The following is a 14,419-nucleotide window of genomic DNA, read 5'->3' as shown; positions in this document are numbered from 1 at the left end:
ATCAGGTTGGCATACAGCCTTCTTAAAAAGGCCGATTGTGCAAAGTAGAATCAAAATGAGTGGCAAAAAACCCACTAACGTGTTTGGCAATTACAAGATGCAACACCCATCATGCCAGCACACTGCTTTTAATGTCATCAGACTCCCTAGACTCCATCATCAATTCTGCAGACATCTCAAACAGATTAAAAATATAAAAACAGTTCACTCTGTTTCTGTTAACATTTTTAATTACTACATAATATAGTTCAGGCATTAACAACAGTTTCTGGATTCTAGCCTTTTTTTAAAATTCCTCTTTCATAGCCTTCTGTTGGCAGGCAGTGACTAGTGGGTACCGCAAGGTTCTGTGCTGGGGCCCCAGCTGTTTACATTGTACATTAATTATTTAGACGAGGGGATTAAATGTAGTATCTCCAAATTTGCGGATGACACTAAGTTGGGTGGCAGTATGAGCTGTGAGGAGGATGCTATGAGGCTGCAGAGTGACTTGGATAGATTAGGTGAGTGGGCAAATGCATGGCAGATGAAGTATAATGTGGATAAATGTGAGGTTATCCACTTTGGTGGTAAAAACAGAGACAGACTATTATCTGAATGGTAACAGATTAGGAAAAGGGGAGGTGCAACGAGACCTAGGTGTCATGGTACATCAGTCATTGAAGGTTGGTATGCAGGTACAGCAGACGATTAAGAAAGCAAATGGCATGTTGGCCTTTATACGACAGGGGCAGGGAGGGGTTACTACAGTTGTACAGGGCGTTGGTGAGGCCACACCTGGAGTATTGTACACAGTTTTGGTCTCCTAACTTGAGGAAGGACATTCTTGCTATTGAGGGAGTGCAGCAAAGATTCACCAGACTGATTCCTGGGATGGCAGGACTGACATATCAAGACAGACTGGATCAACTGGGCTTTGATTCACTGGAGTTCAGAAGAATGAGGGGATCTCACAGAAACGTTTAAAATTCTGATGGGTTTAGACAGGTTAGATGCAGGAAGAATGTTCCCAATGTTGGGGAAGTCCAGAACCAGGGGTCACAGTCTAAAGATAAGGGGTAAGCCATTTAGGACAGAGATGAGGAGAAACTTCTTCACCCAGAGTGGTGAACCTGTGGAATTCTCGACCACAGAAAGTTGTTGAGGCCAATTCACGAAATAGATTCAAAAAGGAGTTAGATGTAGTCCTTATTACTAGGGGGAATCAAGGGGTATGGTGAGAAAGCAGGAATGGGGTACTGAAGTTGCATGTTCAGCCATGAACTCACTGAATGATGGTGCAGGCTCGAAGGGCCGAATGGCCTACTCCTGCATCTATTTTCTATGCTTCTATGTATGTTCGTCCCTATTAGCTCAGACGCATTTACTGGACTGCCTCCGCTTTCTGGTCACTTGCTTTAATTCCACCATCAACAGTTGTCTTTCAGTCTTATCTTTCACTCAGCTCCACTTCTTCCCCACACAAATTTGTCACCTCTCTTTTTAAATAAAATGTCCTTTATAAATAGGTTACTCATATTCATCATTATAACCCCAGGTTGCAATCCAAATCTGTCTGCCATATACTCCCTGATCATAAACACCCAACTGCAGTGTACAGGTGCTAAATTTGATAACCATTTTATAATGGTACGACTGGATACAGTCAGCAATGCTGGGTTCAGTGCACAGATGCAAACATCTCATGAAAGATACCAAGCTAAACATCTTTGAAGAAGTCTTTCATAGACAGATAGACATGGACTACCAAACCTTTTCAATCATAAAATAAATGTTTACTGAATCAATGCTCAATACTAGATGCATCAGAATTAATACCTCACTAATGTGAGAGCTCCCAATGGTTTAAGGGTAAAAGTGTCACCAAGACATTCAGATAAAAAGGTCCAAGGCTTGATTCCTGGTCTATACTAAACTAGTTAATTTCAGCCAGGGCAGCAATTCAGGTACTACAATTTGCCTCAGTGCATCTGAGCTGGAACTGTTGGGGGTGCTAGGATGAAGGAGGTCTGTCACAGATCATGTTCCTAGTTCCTATTTAGTGATTACTGATTGAATGTGCAGATTTTGAGACATCTGATGTGGACAATATTGGCTGTGATGTCCCCACAGTTGAATACCCTGCCCACATTCATTGTTTAGGCTCACCTATGGAAAAAACAGCCACTTAGGGAAGGTACAAGATGGATGGATGCCTGGGGAACCATACTCTGGCAAGAGTTAGTGCCTTCAAAAGAGACAGAGAAAATCAAAGAAAATTAGCCCCCAAAAATCTATCAAAGTAACTAGAAATGTGAACAAAGTCTATCAGAAAAATCCCATGCAGAAGTGTCTGAATTCAATGCATAAGCATGCAGTTACAAAAAAAGGTAATCACCACTGTATGGAAAAAAGGGGTGCACTTGTTCAAAAAGAAACCAATGTTAAAGGTGTTGCATCAAATATATGAGCAATGGTGGAGTTAGTAATCTCACATGCAAGTAGTTTAAAAAAAAATGAGTAATGAGGGACGGTCATTATACAATTGATTAACACTTGCGCCCGGAGGCCGGCGAGGCCTCGAGGCCAAGGAATGGAGAATCTTAGTTATGAGGACAGATTTCTTAGGCTGGGTTTGTTTTCATTGGAACAGAGGAAGTTGAGAGGAACCTCATTGTGGTGTACAAAATATTGAGGGGCCTGGACATAGTGGATAGTAAGGGTCTTTTCCATTGGTGGAGGGGTCGATTATGAGGGGGCACAGTTTTAAGATAGTTGGTGGAAGGTTTAGAGGAGATTTGGGAGGGGGGGGGGCGGTTTCTTTAAGCAGAGGGTTGTGGGGATCTGGAACTCGCTGCCTGGAAGAGTGGTGGATGCAGAAACCCTCACCACTTTTAAGAGATGGCTGGATGGGCACTTAAAGTGCAGTAACCTGCAGGGTTACAGACCTAGAGCTGGTAATTGGGATTAGACTGGATGACCTTTTGTTGGATGGAACAGATGTAATGATAAGTACTGCAGGGAATAGAATACAGCCAGGGTGATCTCCTGGACTAGTTTTGATCGCCTGGATGGGTTGGAGAGATATTTTCCCAGATATTTTCTCCCTAAATTGGCCTGGGTTTTTAATCTGGTTTTTGCCTCCCCCAAGAGATCACATGGCTCCGGTTAGGGTGGAGTGTAGAATGTTTTAGTATAAGGGGTGTCGCATTTATGGTGAGGTGGACTGGTTGGGCTGGGTGCTCTTTGCCTTTCCGTCATTGTTCATAGGTTTATATGTAACCTTTCGGGCTGCTGACGGAGGGCCGTGTGGCTCTTTGTCAACCGGCGCAGACATGATGGGCTGAAATGGCCTCCTTCTGCGCTGTAAATTTCTATGTTTCTATTTAACAAAGACTAACTTATTGAAATCAAGTCAATCCTTGACATCATATAAATATATGAAGATACAGGCTGCAGCTGAAATAAATCACATCTGTTGGGAGAAAGTACCCCAAAATTTGATGAAAAGCAGAAACGTTTGAAAGATTTGAGGAATCAACTTTGTATTGAAATATAAAATATTGATAAGTGAGCCAACAGTTTCTATTATGATTATTTAAAAATTGAACCCCAAAGATGAAATTGCTTGTCAAGATAGACGAAAACTCAAAGAGGAGCTTTAGTTACCAAAAATAGGCATTTCTTAACATGACTGTGAAAACAGGCATGGTGGGCAGTTTGCAGCAGATCCTGCTCCAAAACAAAATAATCCAAGGGGAGTGCATTATGACACTCAACTGAATGTAGCATTTTTAAGTTTGGGATGATCACTGGAAAGAACATAAGCTAGCCCTTTTAAACTTGCAGCCAGGAACAGAATTTACAATTATAAAATAAATTAAGTCATATTAAGTATCATTTTGAAAGGTTTCTGAGGAACCTAGTTTATAGGCAACACGATTCTCTGCAGGTTATTTTACCACAGGGATGGATGGCATGGCTGAGCCTATTCATTTCTCACCTGATGTCCACAGAAGTGCATTTCCAGCAGAGTTCCCACTCCTCCCTCTCCCTCTCCCTCTCCACCACCCCACCACCCCCCACCCCCCGCCCCCCCCCCCCCCGCCCCCCGCCAAGCTTAGGGATAACTGAAGCAATTGTGGTGCCTCTGCTGCCACCTTAACCAATATCAGGCAACTCAACACAGCCCAGAACAAACTTAATACCTTTCTGGTCTGTATAGCTCAGCAGCTTACAACCATAACTAACTGAACCATTGGAAAAGCCCAAGATACAGTGCATGTTATTTGTAAAAGCAGGTATTTTTAATGCCATTTGCTATCAAAATGGAATTATTGGGTATTATACAAAAACATCTTTTACCAGGTTTACATCATAAAAATGATATAATGTACTCCATTTCATTTTCAACCCGTCAGTCTGTGCTCTTAATAGAAATGCACAAAATGCCAATTTTCCTACTGCAATGAACACTGCTTGTCTTCTATCACATTCACGCCCTTAATTACTAGGACAATCATCCTTTCTGCTCCACCTAGATGAATAACAGATATCTGTCAACTCAATGCACACCCAGCCTTTAGCAAAAACTGGCTCTACTAATATTTAGGTAGCGTGCATTTCAACATTATTGTTAAAATGATCTGACAAAAAGTATATGCTGTAATGGAAGATTCTTAATGTGAAAACAGTACAGTGGGGTAGATTTTAAACTTATCACAGATTTTAACTTTCAACTTCAATGGAAAGGAAAAATCGGGCGAGATATATAATGGGGTGGCTGATCCATTGTTCCAAGTTTACCACTCGGCAGTGAAAATTAAAATCTAAGTCAGTATTACTATACAGGTTGGTTGCACTACTGTCTCATGAGGGTTATATATTTGCAAAAGTTTCCATCAAATAATTAAGTTATTAAGTAGTTTGCAAAGAAATGCAAAAGGAGTTACAAACATACATTTTAGTGATTTGTGGTGGCCAGATTGATATTTTAATGCTTTTGCCTGGGTTCACTATATTGTACATTTGTGATGTTATCTTTTAACTCTGGAAATAGGTCAAGGCTATAATGCAAAGCAAAGGACAAATCATAGAACAGCTATACAGCATTGGTAGAGGACATGGTCTTGCAGTGACCTTGTGTTGCTACCTTCATCTTATTTGCCTCCAGATTGGGAGAAAGAGTGCAGGGGGAAAATGTCCTGAGTGTGAAGTTATCACCTTGTGTGGCACTCAAAATGTGCCACCATCTATTTAACTCAACATCAACACACCAGATTGTGAATGCGTTTACTGGCAAAAGATGAATCTTGCAGGCTGCACAGACTACGCATAATTAAGTTGAAAATGTAACTTTGATTTTTCAGTATTTTCTCAGTACTCATACTTGAATCACAAAACACACTAAACCAGGGCAAGGCAAAAATGCTGCCTTATATTGCAGTATTGTAGAATGAGGTGGTTTAATAGGTATGAAGTATAGCTGTGTTGGGAAGCCAAATTCTAATGTACCTAAAAAAAATGGAATTCCAGAAGTTAAATTTAATATTGATCAAAGCATCTGTTCAACTGATATTGAAGCAAATTACCACCCTTACAATAAAACAGAGTACTGTCAAAACATGTTAACAACAGTCAGTGGCAGAAATATCAATACTACACCACAGAAAGTCTTCAAAAGTTAGATAAAACATTTCAGTGAGCAGTAATTGTAAATTAGATTCTAGTTTGACAGTATTCTCTTATTCATGATTGCCTACGACAACTTCCTGCACGCACAGCAATGACCATCAACACCTGAAAAAAGGCATTTATAGAAACACAAGAACTAAGCTTTGTATCAGAACTGGGCTTTTGATAACAGTAAATGATCAACTGCCTATGTATACTTGAACATTAGTTAAATTAGAGTCATATTTACTGGTCACTGTCTTATTTTAAATGCAGTGATTTTCCTTCCTAGCCTTCTAGGTCTGCAAGATTTTTTTGCGTTTCTTATTTTGTCTTTTTTCTCAATTTATGTTCAATTTCTTCTTTTCAATTAACTTTGGTTCATTACCTTGAATTAAATTACTCAAATTAGCCAACTTTGCTGTTGTAAAACATAGTCACGAACCCTCAAAAAAAACTATATTGATTTCAGAAAGCAATTTTGAATTAAACAATTTGCGTTTATTCCACTGTTTTAGGGTCAAAGTTTCAGCCTGTGAGCCAGACATACCAGAAAGGTCGCAGGTCGAGTCCCCAGTCTGTGAGGTTAGCCAAGACATGACGGCCATAGGGATGCTACAATTGACTTTAGAATCCATGGATTAGCATGGGGAGGGGTGGGGGGGCGGGGATGAAATGGCCAGGATTTCCACTCCTGGGTGCTATGCAGTGATCCCCTACTGGAAGTGGATGCTGGACGCGGTCAGGATTGGATTTGGCTGTCATCCTCCGCAGCCAGATAGCATTCACATGAATAGTAGCAATTGGTAACAAAGGGCAGCGTTCTGTGGAAACATATCCCAGTGAAACGATGGGAGGGGGAAAAATTGGAAATGGGGAAAGAATTCATGTCTTACAGTACGCCACTACTTTGCAGCTTAGAAGATCCAGCTAAAGCAATTCCTGTGGTACAATTCACTAATGCCAATGGATATCCTGCACTATATTTCAGCTGTTAGAGTACTTTAGATACAAAACAAGTATTTTCCCCCAATCTAACCTCATTTGGAAGTGAATCGTCTCCCAAGAAATGTAAAAACTAAGATCAAACATTAAAAGTACCTCAAATAATCTAAGTTGTAAGTCTACATCATGGCTTTGAAATACAAAGAGATGCTAATCTCACCAGTTATCCATATTTGTACTGTACATGAAAGTGCAGCATCTACTTAGTTGCCTGCAGCCAGAAGTGTGCCGTTGTGACAAATGGCAAGCTGTCAAATGATATAAAAGTTCAAGTTAAGGTCTTACCTGCTATTTTTGCAAGGTGATCATGCAGTCTATGAAGAATAATCAAAATTACCCTTCTTTCTTCAACCTAAATGAAATACAATTCAAAAATTACCTGGTTATTGTCTACAGCTTGCAGAATAAATACAACGACTCCACACAATGTTATTTTTTAAGGAAACCTGAGCCAGCATTTTAGAGGAGCAATCTATTGAGAGAATTGCAGAGACTTAAAAAAAAACCTCAAGTTGGATGGTAGAAGTTTAGATTTATTTCTCCTTCCCACAGCATTAATAGGTGCATTTTCTTTACACTAATTTATCCCTAGCTTTTAAGTAATCAAAATATTTAACTATACTTGCAATACACAGGAGCTTTAGAAAATACAATTTCAAATTAATTTGCAAGTAGGCTGAAAGTCTACCTTCAATATCCCCAAATGGACATATTTTGAAGACATATTGTAAGAATGTGTTGTCATTAGGTGTAATTGGTATATTCGTAATAATACACTAAGGGGGGTGGGGTAGAAGAGTGTACTTAAGCTAATGTGTGATTATGCTCCTTGCAGGATGCACTTAATTCACCCCTTTAAATTACTCTCACCACTCGGCATTATACAGTTCATAGGGCCCAAGTTTCCACATGATTCGCGCCTGATTTTTAGGAGCAACTGGTGGAGAACGGACTATTTTAGAAATCGCAATTCTCCACATTTTTTTTTCTGTAGTTCTAGTCAGGTAGAACAGTTCTAGTTTAGAACAGAATTTTTTCTTCAAAAGGGGGCGTGTCCGGCCACTGACGCCTGATTTGAAAGTTTCCACAGTGAAAATGTACTCCAAACTAAAGTAGAATGGCGCCAGTGAAGATTTTTGTAGAACTGAAAAAACCTGTTCTACACATTAAAAAATCAGGGGCAGGTTACAAATTAGGCGTCCAGAACAAGGTGGGGGGAAGGGAACTCATTAAATTCGACAATAAATCCTTATTTATACTTCTACAAATATTATACAAATAAATCCAACCTGAATAAACATTTATAAGCCAAGAAAAGATTAAATAAACCATCTTCCTACCTGTGTGAAAGTGCTTCAGCCAGGGAGAATTCTGCAGCTGTTCGTGCTGCTGAGAGAGAGAGAGAGAGAGAGAGAGAGAGAGAGAGAGAGAGAGAGAGAGAGAGAGAGGGGAGGGAGAGAGAGAGAGGGAGGGAGAGAGAGAGAGGGGAGGGGGAGAGAGAGAGGGGAGGGAGAGAGAGAGAGGGAAGGGGGAGAGAGAGAGGGGAGGGGAGGGGAGGGGAGCAGGGGTCGGGGGGAGGGAGCGGATGTCGGGTCGTTGGGGGGGGGGGGGGGGGGGGGGGGAGCGGGCCTCGGGTCGGGGCGGGGGGGGGGGGGGGGGGGGGGAGAGCGGGTCTCGGTCGGGGCGGGTCTCGGGGGGGGGGGGGGGGGGGGGGAGAGCGGGTCTCTGGTCTCTGTCGGGGCGGGGGAGAGCGGGTCTCGGGTCGGGGCGTGGGGGGGGGGGGGGGAGGAGAGAAGAGAGCGGGCCTCGGGGCGGGGAGAGCGGGTCTCGGGTCGGGGCGGGGGGGGGAGCCGGTCTTGGGTGTCGGGTCTCGGTCGGGGCGGGGGGGGGGGGGAGCGGGTGTCGGGTCGGGTCGGGTCTGGTCGGCGGGGGGGGCGGGGAGCGAGTGTCGGGTCTGGTCGGGCGGGGAGCCTCATTCACGCAGCCCCAGTGAGGCCATTGGGCCAGGGCTAGGGGCTGCGTGCTTCGGGCCCCTCCCACACAGTTCGGTGCCTAGAGCTACTGCACTTGCGTGCCCACTGTAGCGCATGTGCAGAGGTCCCGGCACTGTTTTAAGCGTAGGGACCTGGCTCCGCCCCCCCACAGCTCGTGCCGGCTGCGCCGAGGGCCAGAGGACCTGTAAGTCGGTGGAGACTACCGAGGATTTTTTTAGGCGCCGTTTTAGGCGCGAAAACGGGCACCCAGCTCGGAGGGGCGCCCGTTTTTTTTCTTGTGGAAACTTGGGCCCATAGTGTGGTCTCAAAACACAACCCAAATTATTCCCATTCTACTGCTGGTATTTTTCCACAGTTCAAGTGGACATTGTAAGAAAATGTCACCTACTCATTATGTTTTACTGAAGCAACAATATTAAAGTATTAACCTCACTATTAATGGTCATCATAGAAACTATGTTTAAACATTTGTTGGGATCTTTTCCTGGCAGACAGACAGAAAAGTGATAGTTTCCCCAGAAAAAACTAAATTGAGATCAAGTCCTCATCAGCTTAAAACTGATGTGAATCCAACCATATCATAGATCAAATGTTTTTTTGTTGTTCCAAACATCACGCAGGTGTGGGAGAAGGGTGGCTCCCTGGAGAATTCATGGATTTTTATTTTCACGTACACAATTTTACTTAGTGAGGAAAAAAATTTGAAGTGACAAAGTTATATATAAATATGAGTAGCACTTACCTTATCATCTATTCCAAATGGCTGAGATTTTACTGAAAAGGAAAAAAAATCATTAATGGTAATGGACATTTATAGAATTGGCTACTGGCTCAGGAGTTGAAGAATTTTAAAAATACAATCTATGGTTTTTAAAATTCCAATTAATTATACACACATGTACATGGGTCAACTTCAACATTACATGTCATATTGTCAGCTCCTGGGGCAAGAGCGCCTAAGTTGATTTGCCCTATCTTCCTCTGCAACCTTTAATGGAAAATTTGAGAGATAGTTGAGAGAGTGGGCGATTGAGAGGTATTAATTTTTCATAGATTGCAGTATTCCTGCACTTTCCTACGGACGTCCACCTCTCGGAGATGGTCAAGCTAAGATGGAGAACGCGGTGAAAGCACAGGTATGACCTCGCACCACATCACTCCGCAGCGCATACATGCACCAATCTATTACAGTCAAGTTAAAGATACAATTTCAAGATTACAATGCATCAATTCAAATATGTTCAATTTAAAATAGCTTGCTTTTGTTATAACCTTTTTCAATTTGATTGGTTTCATTTGCTAATCCTCAATTTTCTATTTCCCTTTATTCTTTTAGATTGGAACACAGAGCAGGAAATTTCTTTAATTATTTTGCCAGAGGGGGATTAATTGGTGACTTAATGGGAATTTCACAATGTGTGGAGAGATGACATCTAAAAAGAAAATAAAATTTACTTTCTGCATTTCCGCACTTAAAAAAAAAAGCAAGAACATTTATCAAAATCCTCTAAAACTGATTATATTTGGTTTCAATCTTGTAAACTGTTTTGAATTAATTAAAATGCAATTATATACTTTATTACAGAACATTGCATCATCATATGCTTTTATATAACATTACACTGTACATTCTCTTCACCTACTGAAGACACTGAATTATTGTGGAGTATAACTCCATGGGCTTTGGCTGTCCTCTGGCACCTCATCCAAGTGGCCATTTGTTAGGAGTGAGTTTATACAGTGAATGCTGGCACACATTGTCCAGCCAGATGCTAGTCATGCAATAGCTATCAGGAACAGCAGACAAGTTTCCTCTACTGAAACTAGGGATGCTAAAGTCAATTGTAACTTCCCTGCTGTCATCTTAGTAAGGACCAACTAATTTAGCAGAAGCTAAAGCTTGAGCATCGGACTTTCCTGGTCTATAAAGGCATATTACCACAATGGACAATGAATTAAACAATTAACTCCTACCTGCCCCCTTCTAATCCAACTTCAACCTTGTTAATTCTTGTCCACATGGCAAATGTGTTAAAGTCTAAGTTGTGAAATCTTAGTATTAAGACTTTATATAATTGAGTTAGTTGCATTGCAGATGTCCCCTGAAAAACCTAATAGGGAACAGGCCTTGGACATGAGCTTCTTGCATGCTGTATTGTAGATCCATAAGCAGACGAGGTGATTAAAATGCAAGATGGGAAGTTGCTTCCCTCAGAGATTAAACAAAGTTCTAACGTGTCTAGTTGTTCAGGAAGACACCTAGCATGCTGGCATTGAAAAACTCCGTTAATTTCCATGTCAGGGAGAGAAGCTTTTAAAAATGTGAACACTAGACACCAAGAATCAAACAGCAAAAGGCTGCAAAGAAAGTGAGTTGCTAAGGAGGTAGAACAGGGAAGAAAGTTTGAGCTTCAAAGTTGAATTAAACAACCCACCATAGTGGGCTAGCTGTGTGTTCATTTTTGTAATGATACACAACCAGAAGTTGTACTGATTCTGTCAATTGACTCGCATCAATCTTACTGTTGTGTTTGAAAACAAATCTTTACTGCACCCAATGTTAACTTAGTCCATCTTCAGAGAGATTGAAAGGGTATGTGGGCGCAAGGCACAAAAATGCAGTCCAGATGATAAGGGATTTTCATTGTTACCGCACAAGTAGATATATGGCAGTGCGAGTCAACTTCCATTAAAAAATAAGAGTTTTAGTTAGAAGGAGACACTAGAGAAACTGGAATTATTTTCATTAGGACAAAGGTTACAAGTAGGTCTGATAAAGGTGTTCAAATTACGAGGGATGGGGAAAAACTATTTCCACTGCTCAGTGTATGAGAGAGCATGAATTTAAGGGGCTGGCGTTTCCGCTTTGGAAATTGCACTGGTTAGATTACAGTTCACGATTCCCAGAACGTTTATTTCCATAATCGCAAAGGTAAAATCTTCAATGAAACAGGGCAATCGAGCAGCGTAATAGAATGTAAATGTTTATTTTTTTCCTCTCCATTAAAAAATATTCTTTCATGTATTTAAGAGTGTTAACCTGGCACAATTTTATTAATATGGCTAAAAATGAGTTCATCACCAAAAATAAGCAATTTTTACAAAAGGGTCCTCCTCCTCCACCTGTGAGTAACCCAACTTAAAGTCACTGTAAATTACATAAAAAATCTATACTGAACCACTTAATAGGTTCTTAATAAATTAAATATTTTTTGATATTAAAAAAACTTTGAAAACGTGCCTAAGAAAATAAGCGCAATTTGAAGAGCCTTCCTGAACCAGTGCAATTGGCAGAAACCCGCAATTTTGACCAGGGGACATGAGCAGTTTTGTATGAGGCCCGATTCCGGTGAATTGAATTTTAAACCAGCAGAAAGATTGCAAAAAACACAAATGTAAGTGGTTTTAGGTGTAACTCACTTGTGTTTAAAATTCCCCAATCAGTTGCGCGAATTCAGCCCGGATTGTGTTGATATTACTAGCGTTAATGAGCGGATTTCTACCCCCAGATCTCCAAAAGAACAGAGGTTAGGAGATTTTATATGGTTCGTAGAACATGGTAGCCCTACCAAAATGGCACATTTAAAAGGGTATTGGGAAAAGGAGCAAGGGGATAGGTAGCTCTTTCAAAGAGCTATCACAGGTATGATGGGCTGAATGGCTCCTTTCTATGCTCCAGGATTCTACAATTCTATGAATGGTGCCCACAGTGGATGAAATATCTCTATCCTGGTTTCAAACAACTAAAGTCATATTCTAGGTGTGAATCTTGAATCTGCTTACATTAAATAATGCCTTTCAGATCCTTAGGGCATCCTAAACACTTTACACTTCAAATAGGAGTTCGTTGGCTGAGATCACTTATGTAGACGATGGTGGCAGCCAATTTGCATACCGCACCAAAATGGATCTTCAGCAAATTGGGTCTGGCTCTTTACATAGAAATAGGAACGAGCCATATGGCCCCTCAAGCCTGCTCCGCCATTTAATACGATCATGGCTGATCCGATCATGGGCTCAACTCCACTTCCCTGCCCGCTCCCCATAGCCCTTTATTGGTTAAGAAACTGTCTATCTTTGTCAAATGTATTCAATGACCCAGCTTCCACAGCTCTCTGAGGCAGCAAATTCCACAGATTTACAACCCTCAGAAGAAATTCCTCCTCATCTCAGTTTTAAATGGGCAGCCCTTATTCTAAGATTATGCCCCCTAGTTCTAGTCTCCCCTATCAGTGGAAACATCCTTTCTGCATCCACCTTTATTTACAGGACAGCGTTGATATAATCAGCATGACCATCAAGTTCAAATTCAATCACATTTTCTCAATACTTGACTTTCCCATCTGCTAACAGACTTTAAAAAAACAATTAGTAACTTGTTCCCTCAATTCATATCACATGATGTAAACTTGGGACTCCTTTTCTCAGCTGTAATCTCCCAAACCAAACCATCAATTTGATTGTTAATCCTTTCAGGCTACTGTTTTCACTCACCCGGGAGTCATGCTGAAGACTTGTGCTCCAGAACTAGCCACGCCTCTAGACAAGCTGTTCCAGTACAGCTACAACACTGGCATCTACCTAACAAAGAGGAAAACTGCCCAGGTATAACCTATCCACCAAAAGCATGACAAATCCAGTCGACCATCAGTTTACTCTCAATCAGCAGCAACGTGATGGAAGGTGTCTTAGACAGTGCTATTAAGCAGCACTTACTCACTAATGCTCAGTTTGGTTTCTGCCAGGAACAATGATCCCTGTAATTTTTTGGGGCCACGCCACCTCGATCGCTGCAGGAGTTCCTGTGGGCAGTGTCCCAGACCCAACCGTCAGTGATCTTCCATCCACCATAAGGTCAGAAGTGGAGATGCACACTGACTATTGCATTGTTCGGTTCAATTTGTAACTTCACAGATAATGAAGCAGTCCGTGTTTGCATGCATGCAGCAAGGACAACATTCAGGCTTGAGCTTATTATTGGCAAGTAACATTCATGCCACACAAGTGCCAGGCAATAACCATCTCCAACAAGAGAAAGTCTAACCTACGCCCCATGACACTGAATGGCATTACCATCGACAAATCCCCCGTCAACATCCTGGGGGCGGGAGGGGATGGGGGCGGGGTTAATATTGACCAGAAACTTTACTGGACCAGCTACATAAATACTGTGGCTACAAGAGCGGGTCAGAGGCTGGGTATTCTGCGGTGAGTAACTCAACTTCTGGCTCCCCAAAGCCTTCCCACCATCTATAAGGCCAGAAGTGTGATGGAATACTCTCCACTTACCTGGATGAGTGCAGCTCCAACAACACTCAAAACTCAATACCATCCAGCTTAAAGCAGCCCGTTTGATTGGCACCCCAAGTGGCAAAGAAGCCATTATATTTTGGAATAGTCCAGTTTATGCAAAGCTAGCTTATATTAAATACAGATGCCATGTCTCCATTTGAATATTGTAAGTTTCAATGATACTTGCAAAAGAATGTCACATTATTGGGTCAAATAAATTTGGCCTACAGTTGGTGCTTGCTTGACATCAAGGTTGTGTGCTCTAATCCCATTGCCCTATGCTCTAATATTTTTCTTCAAATTTTCATTTAATTCCCTATTAAATATTGTAATTGACTTGACCTCAACCACCTTATGGTACCCCATTCCATATTATAACAACTTTTCATGTGAAAAAATTCTATCCATCACTTTTAAGTTTCTATTACCAATTCTAAGTTAATGCATCCTTACTACTTATTTAGTAACCAGTGGAA

General features: G+C 41.5%; 1 protein-coding gene across 1 annotated transcript in view; it reads right to left on the bottom strand.

Annotated features, from left to right (window-relative positions):
- lemd3 (LEM domain containing 3) overlaps nt 1-14,419 on the bottom strand; it is a 77,838-nt gene that overhangs the window by 32,086 nt on the left and 31,333 nt on the right. The window contains exons 2-3 of the mRNA XM_070900291.1: nt 9,394-9,425; nt 6,943-7,009 (exon numbers count right to left, since the gene is read on the bottom strand). Coding sequence (XP_070756392.1) covers nt 6,943-7,009; nt 9,394-9,425 — 99 coding nt within the window. The remainder of the gene's footprint in view (nt 1-6,942; nt 7,010-9,393; nt 9,426-14,419) is intronic.

This window comes from Pristiophorus japonicus, chromosome 15, assembly GCF_044704955.1.
Source record: "Pristiophorus japonicus isolate sPriJap1 chromosome 15, sPriJap1.hap1, whole genome shotgun sequence".
Classification (NCBI taxonomy): Eukaryota; Metazoa; Chordata; class Chondrichthyes; family Pristiophoridae; genus Pristiophorus; species Pristiophorus japonicus.
Note: the sequence above shows the minus strand (reverse complement) of the source record. Positions and strands in the feature narration are given on the sequence as shown.